Genomic DNA, 21,279 nt, shown 5'->3' on the forward strand with positions numbered 1-21,279 from the left:
TGAAATCTACTAAGTACATATCAAAGTTAACAGAACAAACAATATCAGAAAAAATTTACAAAGAAATGAATAAAAGAAGAGGGAGAGAAGGCCTTAAAATTGTGCAGAGTAGGTTCTGAAATGTGTTCATGGAACTGGGCAAATGGGAAGGTGAAGTAAATAGGTTACATATTAAAAAAATTGTATCAACATTTCAATGTGGAATGAAAATAATAATAGTTGTAACTAACATGTATCACCTGTTTATTATTTGAGAAGGCAGTGAGAAAAAACTAAAAATCAATTATGAATCAGATTCTGTACTGTGAAGATAAATCTCTAAAACTGATGATATTTTGGGAAGGTAAAATCTATATGGAGATGCAAATATGTATGATTCTTTGTAATAAAAGATTATATGTGAGATAGACGACAAAAATAGAGAATCAAAGGTGACAGGAAATCATAGAGGCCATTACAACAGACTTTCAGAGCTGAGGAAACTAGACGAGACTTCCTTTGGAACTGCAGAGTTTGGAAGAAATAAGGGAATAATTCCTATAAACTTGGTATTTAATAGCAAGATTGATCAAACTAAGCTACTATAATCATAGGATTCATGCAACGAATATTTACTGAGTACCCATTATATGGATATTATGCACATAACTATGTACTGTGTGCACCGTTCTAGGCACTGGTGACCTAGTGTGTATAAACAAAATCCCTGCCCTCAGGGAGGTTACACTATAGGCAGGAGAGACAAAGCACAGATCAGGTGAAATGGAAATAAGTGTTATGGAGGAAATTAAATGGAGAAGAAGATATACTGAAGGGTTGTAGGGAAGGCCTCACAGAGAAGGTGATATTTAAGAACTGGAAAAGAAGCAGGAATGAGTCATTTGAGTATCGGGGGAGAGATCATTCCAGGTTGGAAGAATATTTCGAAGTGTGAAGGCTGTCACACAGAAGTGCACTGGTGAGGAACACGAGGAGTCCAGCCAGGAGTGCAGGGGGGGCTAGACTAGAATGAGAGAGGGAATGAGAGTGGTAGAGGATAGGGTCAGGGGACGAGGTGAGACAGAACATATAGGGCTTCGCTAATCATAGTAATAACTTTGGTTTTATTATAAGTGCATGGAAAGTCACTGGAAAGTTCTGAGCCAAGGACTAATATGATTTGATTTCATTTCAGATTATATGTGGAACAGACTGGTTGCTGTGCTGAGATTAGACAGAATTATGGGGGCAAGGGCAGAGCAGGGAGACCAGTTAGGGGTTATTAGCATAAGCCTTGTGAGAGATGATGGTCACTAAGAATAGGGTAGTAGTAGTGGAGATAGTGACAACTGGCCAGATTCTGAATATATTTTGAAGAGAACCCATCAGGATTCATTATGGATTGACTGTGGGATAGGAGAAAAAAGAGAAGACAAGGATGGCTGGCGCCAAGGTTTTGGTCTAAGTAACAAGATGGATAAAAATAATACAATTTATGAAGTTTCTTAATAGCCATCTTTCTTAATAGTCTATAATTTTAATTAACCCATTAATTTTCTAATATTATTCCCACAAAATATTTCATTCGAACATCATTTAGATTATTTTTATAATGAATTAAATATTGTTTGAGGGTAATAATGATAGCCGATGACAGTCAAGAAAAGGTCTTTCTAGGAGAAGGGAGTTGAGGGAAATTGGAAGGGGAGGTGAACCATGAGAGACTATGGACTCTGAAAAACGATCTGAGAATTTTGAAGGGGTGGGGGGTGGGAGGTTGGGGGCACCAGGTGGTGGGTATTGTAGAGGGCACAGATTGCATGGAGCACTGGGTGTGGTGCAAAAATAATGAATACTGTTATGCTGAAAAAATAAAAAAATTAAAAAAAAAAAAAAAGAAAAGGTCTTTCTGTAAATACAGGTTATAGTACAATTGTTTAGTTGCTTAAGATTAAGAAATTAGAAATTTCCTCTCAATCAGGTTTTCACATAGGATTTCAATTTTTTTTCTAATGTTAACATCGACTTCTCATAGATTCTTTCAGTAAGAACCCAGGGAATGCAAATAAAACATTTCTTTGGAGTAGATCTAAAAATCAAGAAAAATTACACAAATGAGAACTCTGCCTGCCTACTGAGAGAGAGAGAGAATCTCAAGTAGACTCTGTCAGCGTGGAGCCTGACGCCAGGCATGATCCCATGACGCTGAGATCATAACCTGAGCCGAAATCAAAAGTCAGATGCTTAACTGACAGAGCACTCAGGCACCCCTGTATAGGTCTTTAATATTTGTGCTTTTCTATTTAGAGTCTTAGGAAAGATGTTTAAGTGCATACAGATGTAATGGTTAGAGATACTGAGGTGAAAGGAATTTGACTAACAGTAAATTAACATCTAAACCATTAAGTCTATGTTTGCCAAAGAGGAGCAACAGAATACCAAGGGATCGGAAAGCCCGATATTCATATTCCCACAGCTCTCTACAGTTTCTACTGGCGTCTTCAACATGGAGCTGAGTACTTTATGAGGTAAGATGGAGAGAGAATGTAATTAGGTAGTATACTGTATCAGTCAACAAGGAAAACTTAAGCCTATCCCAGTCATATTAAAATGAAGTACTTCTACGATTTTTATTCACTCAACATATACTGAGTTCCTACCAGATGCAAAGCAGTACAGGCCATAAGAGATAAAAGGATGAATCTAGACAGAGCTCCTGCCCTCGGGAACTTACTATCTACTAGGGGAGCTTAGAACCTAAATAATTTTATTCTTTTTTTTTTTTTTAAAGATTTTATTTATTTATTTGACAGAGAGAGTGAGCACAGGCAGATAGAGTGGCAGGCAGAGGCAGAGGGAGAAGCAGCTCCTGCTGAGGCAAGGAGCCTGATGTGGGACTCGATCCCAGGAGGCTGGGATCATGACCTGAGCTGAAGGCAGCTGCTTAAACCAACTGAGCCACCCAGGCGTCCCTAATAATTTTATTCTTAATGTGGAATTTAGTTTATGAAGTATAAATAAAATGCTATCGGAGTTTGGAAGAGGCAAGAGAATTTCTATTAAGGAAGACTTTATGGATGAGATGGTATTTGAGTCGGACCTTTAGAGACATTAAGTCTAACCATGCAGGAATAAAAAGATATGGGAGAAACTATCACCTGATTACCCACAAGCCATTCCCACTTTTCATTGCCAGCAGAGCCCTGATTTTGTTTTTGTGTCTCTCACTCCCTGAAATGACTTGAGAGTCAGTCCTGGTTAGTCTAACCTAAACCAATCATGGTAATCGTAGCTCTTTGGTCAATGTATAAGAAGGGGACACGAGCTGATAGTGATCCAATGAACTGAGAAGAGGGATCTGCTAGGTCTTTGAATTAACCAATCTGGGAACCACTTTGTATAAGGATTTCTTAAAAAGTGAGAAAATACATAGTGTTCTTCTTTAAACTAGTGTAACAGGAGTTTTCTGACTTGTAACCGATAGCAATTTAAATGAGGGAGGAATGGACTTTCTAGCTGAAGGAACCAATGAGCAGAGGCTCATTTCCCACCGTGTGGGAAACTAACAGCTATACAGCCTTTAATTAGTTAACCCTGGTGAGACTGGAGTGCAAAAGGTGATAGTGGTAACTGAAACAGAAAAAATAGTCTAGGTTGGTAGATTGTTCAGGACCTTGAATGTCAGGTCAACAAGCTGGGACTATTCTGTTGCCAATGAAGAATTGTTGCTGAGTTTTGGCTAGGAAAGTGATCTGATGAGAGCTGTGCTTTAGAAAGGTTATCTTAGAATTAAGAGAAGAGTCTGGAAGTCTGGTGATTAATCACAGAATCTAAGGTAATCTGGATGAGAAGAGAAGCCTGAACTATAGTTACAGCCCCCTACAGGGCATGAATCTGTCTTATGGATAAGTCAGAAAGTGAAACCTGGTAGAGAGAAAATTGACAAGATCAGAGAGCTAATTACTGTGAGAAGGCAAGAAAAGGAGCCAGAATGTTTGTTTTTCAGAAATAATCTTATGGCTAGAGTTCTTATAAATTCACCCTTGTTTCCTTTGAAGTTGGACTTTCATATATACCTGAACATTATGTGCAGTGTAATTTGCAGTCTGGGGATGATGGGAGTATGGGAGATACTGAGCCTGTCTGAATATATTTTACAGGTTTTTAGCTCAGTTCTTCATTTCTTCTTTACTTTATTCCTTGCAAAGTCAAAAGCTGAGGATTTCCCAGAGTTCTTTAGAGAGTAGGTGCATTAATAACACTGTAAAAAAAAAAACCCTAATGAATTTAACATAAATATAATATAAACCCAGTACCAAAACCAAGCAAAAAAAAAAAAAAAAAACACCCAGAAAATGCACAAAATATGTGGTTGGTATACAAGTTTTGAGTCTAGGAATCCAAGTATAAATAGCAAACAGGATGTTGGATCAAGTTGTCGGTATTTCAATGTGAGTTCTGTTACTATGATTTGTAACATATTATACACTGTATAAAGTTACACTGCTGCCCACACTAGTACCACATTAGCTACCTCTGTAATAAATAATACAAAAATTTTTAATGATGGTTCTCTGACAGCTATCATATTGCTCTTCAACATTGGATTTTTAAAAATAATCAACATAGGAAAACAGCATGGCAGTTCCTCAGAAAGTTGAAAATAGAACTACCCTACGACCCCAACAATTGCACTACTGGGTATTTACCCTAAAGATGCAAATGTAGTTGATCTGAAGGGGCACGTGCACCCGAATGTTTATAGCAGCAATGTCCACAATAGCTAAACTATGGAAAGAACCTAGATATCCATCAACAGATGAAAGGATAAAGAAGATGTGGTATATATATACAACAGAATACTATGCAGCCATCAAAAGAAATGAAATCTTGGGGCACCTGGGTGGCTCAGTGGGTTAAAGCCTCTGCCTTCTGCTCAGGTCATGATCCCAGGGTCCTGGGATCGAGCCCCACATCGGGCTCTCTGCTCCGCAGGGAGCCTGCTTCCTCCTCTCTCTCTCTCTGCCTGCCTCTCTGCCTACTTGCAATTTCTCTCTGTCAAATAAATAAAATCTTTAAAAAAAAAAAAGAAGAATTTAAGAAATGAAATCTTGCCATTTGTGATGACGTGGATGGAACTAGAGGGTATTATGCTTAGCGAAATAAGTCAATCAGAGAAAGACAACTATCATATGATCTTCCTGATATGAGGAAGTGGAGATGCAACATGGGGGGTCTGGGGGGGTAGGAAAAGAAAAAATGAAACAAGATGGGATTGGGAGGGAGACAAATCGCAGGAGACTCTTAATCTCACAAAACAAACTGAGGGTTGCTGGGGGGAGGGGGGGTATGGAGAGGGTGGTGGGGTTATGGACATTGGGGAGGGTATGTGCTATGGTGAGTGCTGTGAAGTGTGTCAATCTGGCGATTCACAGAACTGTACCCCTGGGGCTAATAATATATTATATGTTTATAAAAAATAATCAACATAAGTAAATGTTTAGTGTGGATAGACCGAGCTAAATGGTATTAAACTATGTTGTGTATTCTCTCTAAATCAACTGTAAACTTTAACAAGTGCCATTCACCTTCAGGCACTTAGCCAAATATGGAATTAACATCTCTCTGTCTTTGCTTCTCTAAACTCTTTAAAGTTCTTTTACTACTTAAGTTGATTAGAACATCTAATTTGATCAAATATCCATAATCAATCCTTCTACACTTAAAGCATAGTATTGGCAATTGACCCACTGGGAAAACATGGCATATTATTTGGGTAACCTCCAGGGTCCATGACACTAAAGAAAAAAAAATGTTCTTACCCAGTAGTTCTTTACAGAATGATCAGGAATGGAATTCAGGGGATTCATGAATGCTCAAATTATTATTTACATGCATATGGATGGTTTTATTGTTTGTTTTAGGGCAGGAGTTGGGGTAGGAGAAGGCCTAATAAAATGCATTCCTTCATTTTCAACAAAAGGTTTATGGCCTCAAAAAGATTAATTACCACCTCTCTAATCTACCCATTGTTGGATGAGTCTTACTCATACTCTATGACAGCTGCTATTATGTTTTTTTAGCAATACTCAATCACCTAAGATTTAAAAACCAACTAAAAGACAGTACACTGATGGTGAAAAATCCAGACTGTAACTAAAAATTTCTAAAAACAGAAATGAAAAATCACACAAAAACCAAAACACAAAACTAAAAATACTCAAATCTTTCTAATGGATTTTTAAATTATTAAGTGAATGAAGCTATTCTTCTTAAAAGAAATGATCTCCTAAGATAACTTTAATTTTTAGGGAGTCATCTTAGAGCTAAGTAGGGAATTACCTTAGGATTCCACAGCCAGCTAAAATCCGAAAAGAGAGGTAGAATGGTAAGAGGTTACTACCACCTCCTTTGATTATAAAAATCTCTGCTATATGGCAACTGTATAACCAATGAGATTCAAACAGTTAACTGGGAAGGCAACAACACTAACAAAACTGTGTTTTATAGAGTTTTACAAATAAATGTTAATAATTAACAAATTATTAACATTTATTTCTACTATACTACACTATTAAATGTGGTTCTAATCACCAAAAGAATTTAAGTTCAGAGTTGGAAGTCTCTATCATTCTCACCTTGGTACAGACCACCCGTACAACGACTTTCCAAAAGGCAGAGGAATCAGACCCAGGTTGTACCTCAAAGAGAAGATGTTTTTCCTGGCCAGAAGCTACTTTAGCAGTTCTGCAAAGAGAAAACACATTTGCTAATTTTATGAAAAGTCTTATAAAATAATGGAGCTATGAAACCAGATTCAAGAAACACTTTAAAACAGAGAAAAAAAATTGAAGAAAATACAGAGACAGATAACAATAATGATCATAGTAGATTCTTAAACACTGGGATGGAAATGTTTTGATTATAAACATACAACTAAGTTTTTAACATCAACTGCATAGCTGACAGAATATTTACAAATATTTACAGTAGATTTTTACTTTATTTATTATTAATTCTTATTATTATTTAAGACTTTATTTATTTGAAAGAGAGAGAATGAGAGAGACAGCATGACACCGGGTAGGGTCAGAGGGAGAAGCAGACTCCCTGTTGAGCAGGAGGCCAATGTGGGACTCGATCCCAGGACTCCAGGATCACAACCTGAGCCATAGGCAGTTGCTCAACCAACTGAGCCACCCAGGTGCCTCTCTCAACGGCTTTTCAATGTTTAACAAAGACATCTAGAAAAAACATGCCCAAGGAATCAGGTACTTAAAGAAGAAATTTAGCTAGTTTCACTTATCTACATTTTGACTATTGCCTTAGATGTATAAAGTATGAAAAAATCTTGCTCTTGGTTGAGTCCTAATTTAAACAACACACACCACTCTGAAAATTTTTTTTTACAATTTGGGACTGGATCAAAGCAAATGATTTTGAGACACCTTAAATACAGCTTTGCTGTTTTCCTCTAGCAGAGTAATTTTAATTTAGAGAGCCATAGGATTCTAGCATAAAAATATAACTTTTAGAAGATTCAGTATCTTCTTATTAATGCCAATTTAAATTAGATCAAAGATATACTTAAGTATTGTGGCTCCCTTTTATCATTAGTCACATTTCTTTTTGAGCACCAGTGGCGATATCACCTTTGAACTAAACGATGTACAGCTAACTAGAGGCCACTGACAATGAAGGAACTAGCCCTAGGTAGCAAAGTCTGCCAGTGAAAGTAATTTATCTGCGCTAGTACCCAGCTATTTCTAGCTATCAAGCCATGCTTCTTCTGTATAGATTTAACTTTATAATTCTCAGGCAGCATTGCCCTTGTGAAACGCTCAAATATGACCCATGGAAATCAGTTTTAAGAACTAATTCCAGTCAACGTCCTACGCTAAATAAATAAAAGTAAGATATTCTTTACCATCATTTTTGTACTACACAGTAAGCTTAGCCTGTGTATCCTTTTACATGACATACTTATCTGGCATTTAAAGCCAAAAGGCAAAAATTTAAAGAACAGATGGTTTACGTATGTAAGTTCCAAGACTCTAAAGGGATGGCAAATGTTATTGACTACTCTTCATCAGAATCAAAACAATAAACTTAAAAAAGCATTCCATTCACGATACTATTAAATTCTTAATCCATTTTTACTCCTTAAGAATATGGTCCCAGAAGAAATGCCGCAAATATTACCATTTGGATAATTAAATAAATAAATAAATAAATAAAATGCCAGAGTTTTATGACTATATTTTTATCATAAAAGAGCAGACAATACATAATTATACACAGTAAAATGTACAATCTCCCTTTCCTGCCTCTCTTTTCACCAATTTCCCAGAAACTTAGTGTGTATACTTAAGAGTTCATTTTCTATGAATTTATATGTATATTCATACAAGATCCATCCATATATCCATACAGAATTTCTTTCTTTCTCCTTTTTTTTTAAATGAATGATATCCACTGTTTCTTTTTATTTTTTAAATTCTTTTTAAAAAAAATTTAAATTCAATTAATTAACATTAATGTATTATTAGTTTCAGAGGAAATCTGATGTTTCTAAAAGAAACTATCTTCTAAGATAACTGGCTTTTAAGACATTCTTTATTCTTCATGACTGGATAGTAACAGTAGATTCTATTTTAATAGCTTCTATAGAGATCAGTATAAAAACTGATATAATAAAGGAAAAATTCACAAAGAAAAGGCACAGTTCTATTAGATATGTACTTTTAGAAGGCAGAGAAATTTAAATTCCATCTTAGAAATCTATTTAAGTGTTCAAGAGATTTGAAGATGGTATAGCTAATTGGAAAATATTAATTAAAAATGCCTTAATCCTTGGTGGTGACAAATGAATTACTACTATTTATGTGTTTCTCTGGCAAAAATAATGCTTAGTGAACAAACACAGAAGATTTATTATTAACTAGATGAATTGGCTGATGTATAGAAACCTGAGTGCCCTTTGACTATACCTGGAAGCTTTTTCTAGAGTGGCTAATTGGCTTATTCTCTTCTATTTTACATACCTTTAGTGCTTTCAAATAAGAATCGATTTATAAGCCTGTGTTTAAAATTCAATTTTAAGTTTGTTTGGTTCATCGTTCCTATATATGTTTTAAAATAGCCACATAGCAGGTCTTACAGTAGGTACTCAATATATATTTGCTTGCTGCTACTGAAACATTCAGTCTTACCAATCAATATTTCTGGTTACCTCTTACACAGTCATAGCATGTGGGGCATGTCAGGTAGAAAAAATAAAATGAAAAAGAGCAAGCCTTACATATCATTAAGTTCTGCTACTCTCCCAAGAAATTCTTCATAAGTTAAGGAGCCACTTTCTCGAACCAATATGACATGTTTTGCTACTTTTTCTGGTAACTTGTTAAGAACCAACTGTGTCTGATCTGAAAATTGCTGTCCCATGATGAAAGGATGTCTTGAAATCCAGAAACAATGTTGCTTCACATAGTTATCTGTCAAATATATACAAAAGTTACTTTTATATACACTATAAAAACAGCAATATACTCATCACTTCAAGAAAATAAGAAAAACTAGGAATACCTTTAAGTGAGAGTTCAGTAGACTTAAATGTATCTAAGGTGGAATTTATTTAAATGACTATATATTTATTTTTTAATGATTTTTAAAAAAAAATTTTATTTACTTGTTTGACAGAGAAAGAGAGAGAGAGTATAAGCACTAGCAGGGGGACTGCAGTGGGAGAAGGAAAAGCAGGCTTCTTTTTTTTTTTTGGCTTGAACACTAATGACCACAACCAGTGTTTATTGAACACTTGCTGTGTACCAGGCAGCCCTCGCAGCCACCCTGAGAGGTAGATGCTATCCCTCTAAATGTGGAGAACTGGGTGTAGAGTGTAGGAAACCCACCCAGAGCTGCAGAGAGGAAGTGGCACAGCAGGAACTCCCACCCAGACAAGGGAGCACCTTGCATTGGCAGGGGAACTGGCTTCGGTGGGGAAGCTCTTTCCCCACTCCAAGAAAAGCATAGAGGAGGTATCTTCAGAAACCTGCAGGCACGGGGACTTCCTGCCTCCTGGGGATAAAGGGAGAGGCAGCTCTGAAAGCAGGTGCCCCAGGTCTAAGCTCATAGCCACTATTGTTTTAAAGAGACCACCCCCAGAGACCCCCTCCACCCCCACCTCGCCCCAGGCCTCCCTCTGGGGCTTGATCCAAGGATCGTGGGATTATGACCTGAGCAGAAGGCAGACGCTTATCGGACTAAGCCACCCAGGTGTCCCTAAATGACTATATATATATTTTAAAAAATGCATATATATATTTTTTAAATTAACATATAATGTATTATTTGTTTCAGAAGTACAGGTCTGTGATTCATCAGTCTTACACATTTCACAGCACTCACCACAGCACATACCCACCCCAGTGTCCATCGCCCAGACACCCCACCCTTCCCACCCCCCTCCACTCCAGCAACCCTCAGTTTGTTCCCTGAGATTAAGAGCCTCTTATAATTTGTCTCCCTTGCTGGTCCCATCTTATTTAATTTCTCCCTCCCTTCCTCTATGATCCTCTGTCTTGTTTCTCAAATTCCTCATATCTGTGAGATCATAATTGTCTTTCTCTGACTGACTTATTTTGCTCAGCATAATACCCTCTAGTTTCATCCACATCATTGCAAATGGCAAGATTTCGTTTCTTTTGATGGCTGCATAGTATTCCATTGTGTATATATACCACATCTTCTTTATCCATTCATCTGCTGATGGACCTCTAGGCTCTTTCCATAGTTTGGCTATTGTGGACATTGCTGCTATAAACATTGGGATGCACATGCCCTTTCAGATCACTACATTCGTATCTTTGGGGTAAATACCCAGTAGTGCAATTGCTGGGTCATAGGGTATACTGTTCATATTCTTGACCACTATGATATATGAAGATATATAATCCTATATATTTTCATCAGCCAGATAACATTTGTTGTTGAATTACTTTATTTGTAAATGTGCAGCTTACTTTTGATTGTAAAATATATGCAAATTAAACAGGTTTTTGGTTTGAAAATCTAAGAAAATTAAAATATTAGGTAATTTAAGCACCTCCCATTTTCTGCTTAGGAAAGAAAAAAAGACAGCATTTTTGCTTTTCAACTTTTCCAGGTGTTTTAAACTTAGAGTTTATAAAATTTGTTTTCTAAGTATGAAGGTGATATTCTAGTTAAAAGGCTAGATTACTACTTTAATAATGTACTATCAATATAGATCAATAAGTTGTTGAATTGACTTAAAAAAGTAATCACAAAACATTTATTGAACAACTAAAGTCTTGAAAGATGTAAGTCTATGAATTGTGGCTAGAGAAGAACTGAATGTGTTTATTCTACAAAGTTTTTTCCTTTGGTAAATAATGATTTATCAGAATATTAAGTATTGAGAATATGGTTAAAATAGAAAATAAAGTTTAGTATTTTTGTCTATGCTGACTTATTCTGTAACTTAATATGAAAATCCCTGTTCATCACAATTACTACTACTAATGGTAAAAGCAGCGAATACTTTTGATCACTCCCATTGTGATCTTCTGAAGAGACAATCTTCTAAGCACTTTACATGTATTCATGAACAGTCATTCAAATCCCCATAATTACCATTTCATAGATGAAGAAACAGGATGGTTAAGGAAACAAGCACAGAGAGGTTAAAATAACAAAGTCACATAGCTGATAGGGTTTTTTTGTAATATAAAGTTAGCAGAAGAAAAAAGCAGGAGTGCCTGGGTGGCTCAGCTGATTGAGCTGTGACTCTTGATTTCAGTTGGGGTCATTTTCTCAGAGTGGTGAGATCAGCCCTGCTCCCCAGCGGGGACTCTGCTTGAGATTCTCTCTCCCTCTACCCCCGCCCCTGCATGTGAGGGTACATGTTCGCACGTGCCTTATCTCTCTAAAATAAATAAATAAATATTTTTAAAAAGAGAAGAAAAAAGAATTACAATTAAAATGATCTGATTCCCCTCCCCAAGAAATTCCATTTTATCTATTCACCAAAAACTATCATTTTTATTGCACACAAATTAACGCTCACATAAAGCAGGTTAAATAGTAACAATTTTATAGGAAAAGTTTGCCAGGAAATCTGTGTTATTATTTAATTAAAAAATAATAAAGGTCTAATTATTTTAATGCCCATTCATATTTTATTGATTTATATTTTTATTTATAATTTAGTTACAATAAGTAAATAAATTTATTTATTTATGTATTTTATTTATTTATATTTTATACATATTTATGAAATGTGTTTAACTCTAAAATATAAAACCATTTACAATAAGAGTTTTCAGTAACCATAAATATGTAAATTTGCTTTTGGTATTAAAATTTAAGTTACTGTTCTTGAGATTTATTCTTTCAGTCACATTAAATAAAGGAAAAGTAAAATTATACCTAAAAAAGAAAACCCAACAATTACTGTTTTGAATCTGAACCTACTTGGCAACAATAAATATTACATTACAGACATAAATGAAAGGAAGTCATTGAAGAAGACCCATGTCACCAAAAAAATCTCTAAAGGCGCAATTATGTATTTTAAATATAGCCAAGTGGATTCATAGCAACTGTATCCAAAGAGAAAGATCTTAGTTTAGAGATGGTCTCTAGGGTATTCAACATTAATTTCTGGTTTCATAGTCTAGTAAAATACCAAAGTCCCATGGTTTACACATTTATTTTTATTCTCAGTAAAGACGGTTTCCAAAAATAGACAAAATACCCCAAAACTTAACAAAAAACTTAAAGAGAACCATGTATAATTTGGAAAGTAGAAGAATGTTAAAATAAGTCTTTCCCAAGAAGGCAGTAACTTCCCATTGACATACACCACACATATACATGTGAATTTTGTCCTTATTTTTCTTGTTCTAACTCAAACGTATAAAATATAAATGTATAAAATGTGTAAAAACATCATCAGGAGTTGGGGTTGTAAACTGGTGTTGGAAATGGCCTTTTTAAGGCCATGGAGATACAATAGGGAGCAAAAAAAAAAAAACCACCATGGTTCTTGGCATCATGGAGCATATGATAAAGCAGGGAAGAGACAACAATCACACCAATAAATACATTATAAGATGAAAAAAGCTAAGCCAAACAAGTACAGGGTGCTACAAAAGCCTATAAAAGGGAGGTCTGACCTAGTGTTGTGTCAGGGAAATCCTTAGGCAAACATTTTACTTGAGATCAGTCAGCCAAATAGGGACAAAAGCATGGAGAGGAAAGGACATTTTAGGCAGAGGTTATAGGCAGAAGTCTAATGTATGAAGGAGCATGGTGCCTGAGAGTTAATAAAAAAGGCTAGAGTGACTCAAGTAGAGGGAGAGGGAGACCAGTACCAAGAGATGGCTTTTTTACCGTGTTACTGACGACCTGAAACAAGCCTGCAAGCCTGCTCAGCGCAGTGGATGGCTAAAATTGGTCTGAATGAATAGTGTCCACTGAGTCCTAGGATCAAGATCGAAACGGATAATGATTTTCTGAAATGGAATAAGTTGTGTCATATATGACTAAGAGTTAAACCCTGAATGTTTTGGAAAGTCAAGTGCACAAAAACACACAGATAAGATGTGCTTAAAAGCAATTAAAATATAAAGTCTGAAGGTTTCAGTCAAAATAAGTCAGCAGTAAAATAAGGACAAGATGATGTTAAAATAGCCCTAAACTCTTGCTAGAAGCAGATGTCCAGATCAAGACCCTAGTCCTATTGTGCTGTGTAATGGGTCTATCACAGTGAAGTACTGTAATCAGCCCTAGGCAGTTAAAAGTTTATTTATTTATTTATTTATTTATTTATTTATTTTTTTAAGGCAGGGGCAGGTGAGGGAGGGACAGAAGAGGAGGGAAAATCTTAAGCAGGTTCCACGCCCAGTCCAGAGCCTGATGCAGGGCTTGATCTCACAAACCTGAGATCATGAGCTGAGCTGAAATAAAGAGTTGGCCAACTGGGCCACCCCAGGCACCCCTAGGCAGTCACATTTTTAAAGGGCATTAATCATTTTAACATAATTGGAAGAGTATACAAGATGTTATGGATCTAGAAAAGGGAAAAAAAAAGGGACTTATTCTAGATAATAATTCAGTAACAACCAACAGGTTTGTTCTAACATTTGGAGATATTTCATGTAGAAGAGGAAGAAAGATTTATTTTATATAGTTACAGTGAAAAGAATGGCCAGTAAGTGTGAATTAGGCAAATTCAGGTCAAATAAAAAGTTCCTATCATCCACAATTATCCAGAGGTATTAAGGGCCCTCCTGTATGTCAGTCTGTTTTCATTGGAAGTGTGGACGTGTTTAAAGATTAGAAGTTCATCTAATAAGTAAGTTTTAGAGAAGATTTTTGCTTGGGTGAGAAATAGAGTAGGTGACTTCTAACCTAGTATTTCATTCCTAAAGTGAAACCTAAATTCCCTCTAGCTTTCATGTATGAATCCAATCCAAATGCTGTAAAAAATTCTAACTAACTAGACTGAAAATTTTAAATTACACCTACATACTTAACAAAAAAAAAATTAAACTTTTGAAATACATGATCTTAATATTTAAGAAAACATGTAATAATTTAACCAATGTGCCTACCAGACAGATATTTAAAAAGAAACCATGGTCACTTATTTATTGAGTTAGAAAATAGTCCCTTTGTTTCTGCATTGTTTTGATCTGATGGTCTAACTTTGAATAAGGTTTATAATTTGAGGCAGCATATTAACTTTTTATCCTGTAATTGCAGTTGGTATCTGGGAAACCTAATCACTAACTCCTGTATTAAAAGGTGACACCTATTTAGGCACTAAGAGAGCCTGGGCAGTGGTTCTTAACCTGCTTCAGTGGACAGGGTCTGGAATTTACAATTTATTTTGACTACCATAGAATAATGATAATGATTAATTTTAATATGCATCAGTAGCATAAAAATATGGCTCTGTCATCTATATGTATTATAAAAACAAACCAAGGGGGCATGTTCACAAAAACAGTCTGTTGTGGCACCCTCTAGCCACCCGCCACAGGTTTTCCAGTGTCCCTCTTTGGTGACTCGGCACATTCTTTTATAAAATAGCACATATTATCAGTTAGGTCACTTGACCATCCCTCTCTGTGGGCTTCCTGCGGACAGAAGCTGTGTTCTCTCTTCTGGTAGATACATAAACATACAATAAATGTTTATGAACGGATAAAATAAATATTGTTGACAGTTTTTTTTATTATTGTTCACTTAGTATTCTTTTGACTTGCTAATTTGTTCATTCATCTATTAATCACTTGGAGAGAAGTTGATATTTTAAAAATATAAGAAAAATATAAAATTGAAAAAATGTATCACTAAATTAACATTTATATAAGTTGAGAAATATTCATTATTTGATATTATCAAATAATTACCTCTAGATCATGCAGTAATAGTATAGCATAGGAATATAATTTGCCAATTACTGACATAGAATTCAGCAAAAGATAAATCTCCAGTAAAAAGATTCAAAGAATTAGCAGGTCTCATACTACTATGCCACCTATAATTTTGTACTTTCCGGCAGGATATAAAAGCACACCTTGCTTTATTGCACATGGCTTTACTGTGTTTCACGAATATTGCCTCTTACCCCCCACCCTCAAGTTGAAGGTGTGTGGCAACCCTGCATGGAGCAAATCTATTTGGAGCAAAAGCATTTGCTCACTTCATTTCTTGTAACATTTTAGTAATTCTTGCAATATTTCCAATTTTTTCATTATTATTATATTTGTTATGATAATCTGTGATCAGTGATCTTTGAAGTTACTATTGTGATTGTTTTTGGGTGCCATGAACTGCACCCATATAAAATAGCAAACTTAATTGATAAATGTTATGTATATTCAGATTGCTCCACAGACTAGCTGTTCCCCCATCTCTTTCCTTCTACATTAGCCTCCCTATTCCCCGAGACACAACAATATTGAAATTAGGCCAGTTAATAACCCTACAACAGCCTCTAAGTGTTTAAGTGAAAGGAAGAGTCACTCGTCTCACTTTAAGTCAAAAGCTAGAACTTATTAAGCTTAGTAAAGAAGGCATGCCAAAAGCTGAAATAGGCCAAAAGCTAGGCCTCTTGTACTAGTTAACCAAGTTATGAATGCAAAAGAAATGTTCTTGAAAGAAATTAAAAGTGCTACTCCAGGGAAAACACAAATGATAAGAAAGTGAAACAGCCTCACTGCTGATATAGAGAAAGTTTAAGTGGTCTAGATAGAGGATCGAACCAGCCACATCATTCCCTTAAGCCAGAGCCTAATCCAGAGCACAGCCCTAACCCCTTCAATTCTACGAAGAAGGCTGTGTGTGGTGAGGAAGCTGCAGAAGAAAAGTCTGAAGTTAGCAGAAGTTGGTTCGTGAGGTTTAAGGAAAGAAGTCATCTCTGTTAACATTAAAGTGCAAGGTAAAGCAGCAAGTGCTGATACAGAAGCTGCAGGGAGTTATCCAGAAGATCTCAGATAAGACATGAGGGTGGCGGCACTAAACAACAGACGTCCAGTGTAGATGAGACAGCCTTCTCCTGGAAGAAGATGTCAGCTAGGACTTTCATAGCTAGAGAGGAGAAGTCAATGCCTGGCTTCAAAGCTTCAAAGGACAGGCTGACTCTCTTATTAGGGGCTAGTGCAGTTAGTGACTTTATTTACTTTTTTAAGATTTTATTTATTTATTTGAGAGAGAAAGAGTGCAAGCAGGTGCAGCTGGCAGAGGGAGAGGGAGAAGGTCAATCCCAGGACCCTGGTATCATGATCTGAGTGGAAGGCAGACAGTTAACCAACTAAGCCATCCAGGAGCCCCTGTAGTTGGTGACTTTAAATTGAAGCCAGTGCTCATTTACCATTTCAGTCATCCTACAGCCCTTAAGAATTATGCTCAATCTACTCTGCCTATGCTCTAAAAATGGAACAATAAAGTCTGGATGACAGCACATCTGTTTACAATATGGCTTACTGAATATTTTAAGCCCACTGTAGAGAGGTACTACTCAGAAAAAAAGATTCCTTTCAAATTATTATTGTTCACTGACAAAGCATCTGGTCACCCAAGAGCTCTGATGGAGATGTACAGCGAGATTAATATTGTTTTCATGCCTGCTGACACAACATCCATTCTATAGCTCATGGATCAAGTAGTAATTTCAAGTCTTATTTGTTAACATTTTGTGAGGCTATAACCACCACAAGACAACAGTTCCTCTGGTGGATCTGGGCAAAGTCAAATGAAAACCTTCTGGAAATGATTCACCATTCTAGATGCCATTAAGAACATTCATGATACAGGGCGCCTGGGTGGCTCAGTGGGTTAAGCCGCTGCCTTCGGCTCAGGTCATGATCTCGGGGTCCTGGGATTGAGTCCCGCATCGGACTCTCTGCTCAGCAGGAAGCCTGCTTCCCTCTCTCTCTCTCTCTCTGCCTGCCTCTCTGACTACTGTGATCTCTCTCTGTCAAATAAATTAAAAAAAATAAATAAATAAAAATAAATAAATTAAAAAAAAGAACATTCATGATACATAGGAAGAGATAAAAATATCAATGTGAACAGTAGTTTGCAAGAAGTTGATTCTAGGGGCGCCTGGGTGGCTCAGTGGGTTAAGTCTCTGACTTCAGCTCAGGTCACAATCCCAGGGTCCTGGGATTGAGCCCCGCATTGGGCTCTCTGCTTAGCAGGGAGCCTGCCTCCACCTCTCTCTCTACCTGCCTCTCTGCCTACTTGTGATCTCTGTCTGTCAAATAAATAAATAAAATCTTAAAAAAAAAAAAAAAAAGAAGTTGATTCTAAAGGTCATGGATGATTTTGAGGGGTTCAAGCCTTTAGTGGAGGAGATAATGCAGATGTGGTGGAAAGAGCAAGAGAACGAGAATTAGAAGTAGAGCCTGAAGATGTGACTGAATTGCTCCAATCTCATGACAAAACTTCAATGGATGAGGAGTTGCTTCTCATGGATGAACAAAGGAAGTGGTTTCCTGAGATAGAATCTATTTCTGGTGAAGATGTTGTGAAGACTGTTTAAATGAAAAAAAAAAAAAGAAAAAAAAAAAAAAAGATTTAGAATATTACATAAACTTAAGTTGGTAAATCAATGGTAGGATTTGAGAAGTCAATTTGAAAACTGACTCCAATTTTGAGAACATTACATGCTAGAGAGAAATCATTCATGAAAACAAGAGTCAATCAATGAGGCAAACTTCATTACTGTCTTAGTTTAAGAAATTGCCATAGCCATTCCAACCTTCAACCATCACCTTGACCAATCAATCGCCATCAACACTGACATAAGACCTTCCACTAGCAAAAAAAAAAAAAAAAATTATCACTTGCTGGAAGCTCAGATGATGGTTAGCGTTTTTTAGGAATAAAGTATTTTTTAAATTAAGGCATACACTTTTTTCTTTTAGACATAATGCTTTTGCACTTAATAGACTACAGTATAGCATAAACGTAACTTTTATATGCACTGGGAAACCAAAAAATTCATTTGACTCGCTTTACTGCAGTATTTGCTTTACTGTGGTGGTCTGTTACTGAACCTGCAATATCTCCAAGGTATGCCTGTAATGTGCTTTCAAAAAACCAGGATTGAAGGATTTTCTAAGTAAAGAATAAATGTTATTTTGAAACTCATAAGAATATCAAGAATTCCAAAAATGCCACATTCTCTAGTGGGTGGTAAGATACACTTGATCACTTCTTTTTCTAACAAATGAATTGTTGTAGTTCAAATATTCATTACAAAGATATAAAAATCACATCATGGGTAACTGGCAAAACAAAAAAACGAAACAAAGCAAAAAGCTCCATGAATGTTTAAACCATATCCATTCATAAAAGGATTAAAGCAAAGCTAAGAAGCCTGAAAGTACAGTAAAATGACTAGGTGGCAAGTACTGTAGTACTTAGAAAACCTCTCTGAAACCTGTTCTCCATGAATTTTTGTATCTACTTCTTTATTTACAAAAATGATATTTATAATTGAAATAATCATCAACTACATCCATTGTTAAGTTAGCTTTAACATCAGTGGTAAAAACTAAGTTCTAAATACTAGATCCTTAAGGGTACTATTTATTTACTACTCACTGCTTAATCAAATTCTAGATCTGTAACCAGATATCAGCTGGTCTGCAAGACAAGAAATTAATAGCAGCTATTAATAGGTTCATAAGGAAACAATTAGACCAGTTACTATAGGAGCTGGAATACTTTTTCTGGGCTCAAAGATCTTTTTTTTTTTTTTTAAAGATTTTATTTATTTATGTGACACAGAGAGAGAGAGATCACAAGTAGGCAGAGAGGCAGGCAGAGAGAGGGGGAAACAGTCTCCCCACTGAGCAGAGAGCTCTATGGGGGGCTCCATCCCAGGACCCCGAGATCATGACCAGAGCCGAAGGCAGAGGCTTAACCCACTGAGCCACCCAGGTGCCCCTCAAAGATCTTAAGAAAAAAAAAAAATTAAAGAAAGAAAAACTACCAAAAGAGAGTACTTGAGATTAAGACTATGGATTTCTGATAGTGCTTGCTAAATACATTTCATATTTAGAAAAACACACTAACTAAACTTGTAAGAACTCTCTCTGGACCTCCCCTGCCTTTTTGGGAGAAGGGGAACAGAAGTGTGTTAAGTGTTTAGACATGAAGTAAGAAGGATCAGGCTTATCCCAAATGACAAAGAACACATTTTTGAAACCTAGGATCATATTCTGGAGGAAACCACTTAGAAACCACAGTCAGGGAGAATCAAAGTGAAGGACAAAAATCCATACTACTTTTGAGTTTTCAATTCAGAAAGCATCATTTCTTAGGAGTGACTTCAGTATAGAGGTTACTGATTTAGGATTGTTGATCCATGGCACCTCATAGCCCAGATGAAATTCTGAATGGACAGAGAAGAGCAGAAAAATAACTTTATGCAGAAGATCTAAGACTTACAAACCATAATAAGTGTTGTTAAGGCAGCTTTATAAATATACCAGAGGAAAGAACTAAATCATTTGGCAACATGAAATAGGACAGGGCTGGAATATGAACGTAGACTGAAATTTAATAAAAGGGGTAGGGATAAATTTGAATAACAGCAGTAAATCCACATTTGGTAACACAATACACATAGAAGAATAAATCACTGCAAACGCTAACACAGAAGGCTTCCTTTCCAAGAATAGTTACTACAATTATTAGCAAGATAACTTTTTGTCTCCGATCGGGCCAAGGTAGCTGGTTCGATCAGGCAAGCCCTTTAGGGGGACCGGCAGTGTGAGGTAATTTAGCAACCGGGGCCGGCTAAGCAGACCCACCTGGCCATTTCAGAGCTATCGCCCGAGGCAAGGGTTTCTAATCTGGAGTGCGGCAGGGACACACAGGTTTCTGCAGCATCGGTGTGTTTGCTAAGCACACCCGCCACCCTCTGGCCATCCTAGAAGCCTGTGCCCCTCCTCAAGCGCACCTGCACTTTTAACCAACAGCTACATCCGCTAGCCCACTGACTGCGCCGGCGGCAATATTCAAAAGCGGTTCCCGGCTCGAGGAGGACACACTCTCTCCTGGTTCCCCTGAATCACCCTTCCTACCGGACAAGACATCTGCAGCCCCGGTCACTGGAAACTGGTTGGGGAGATAGCGTCCACGGAAGGGCCTCCCAAGCCAGCGTTGCGCCCTAAGCCGAGGCCTAGGAAGGGTGGCAGGGCCAGGCCTGTTTCCCCAATGAAGCGCCTCTCGGCAGCTGAGGACTGGCGGGTGTCTCTCTTCCCAGCCCCAGGGTCTTGGAGCAACAAGGAAGGGAAATGGCGAAAGGACGGCACTGGGCAGCTCACCCCAGGTTCAAGGCATTGCGCTTCCGGCAGTGGCAGCTCCGCCTCAGCCCGCCGCTCAGACCCGCGAGCGGCGGCGACACTGCCTCGGCCTGCGACCGGGTCGCACCTCAGTGACGCAGCAGCTCTGCCCCCCCCCCCCCCCAGCCTGTTGCCTGGAAACGGTGGCCAACCTCTCAGGACAGTCCTTTGCTCCCGCTCTCTCATGCCGCTTTGTCTGAGAACCTTCGACCCCCGAGCCCCATGAGGCCGTCTGCGTGGGGAGGGTGGCGGCCCAGGAGGGGGCGGGTGAAGCCTCGCCTGGCAGGCTCCTTGAGGCGCGGCCCTGTGAGGTGGACTTGCCTCTGGCCTGGCCAGCTGCCGCGTCTCCTGGAGACATCTCCCCAGCAGCTGTCGAGGGCCCAGCTGTTGACAAAGGCCGCACTGTAAA

General features: G+C 37.5%; 1 protein-coding gene across 3 annotated transcripts in view; it reads right to left on the reverse strand.

Moving 5' to 3' along the window:
• Nucleotides 1-20,997, reverse strand: part of RNF141 (ring finger protein 141) — a 40,614-nt gene extending 19,617 nt beyond the window's left edge. For 2 of the 3 annotated variants that reach the window (XM_047693306.1, XM_047693303.1), the window contains exons 1-3: nucleotides 20,853-20,997; nucleotides 9,281-9,473; nucleotides 6,618-6,726 (exon numbers count right to left, since the gene is read on the reverse strand). In XM_047693306.1, the coding sequence (XP_047549262.1) occupies nucleotides 6,618-6,726; nucleotides 9,281-9,423 (252 nt within the window). In that variant the 5' untranslated portion in view covers nucleotides 9,424-9,473; nucleotides 20,853-20,997. The other variant, XM_047693304.1, reaches the window with a different exon arrangement.
• Nucleotides 20,998-21,279: the final 282 nt, after the last annotated feature.

Source organism: Lutra lutra, chromosome 10, assembly GCF_902655055.1.
Source record: "Lutra lutra chromosome 10, mLutLut1.2, whole genome shotgun sequence".
In the NCBI taxonomy this organism is placed as follows: Eukaryota; Metazoa; Chordata; class Mammalia; order Carnivora; family Mustelidae; genus Lutra; species Lutra lutra.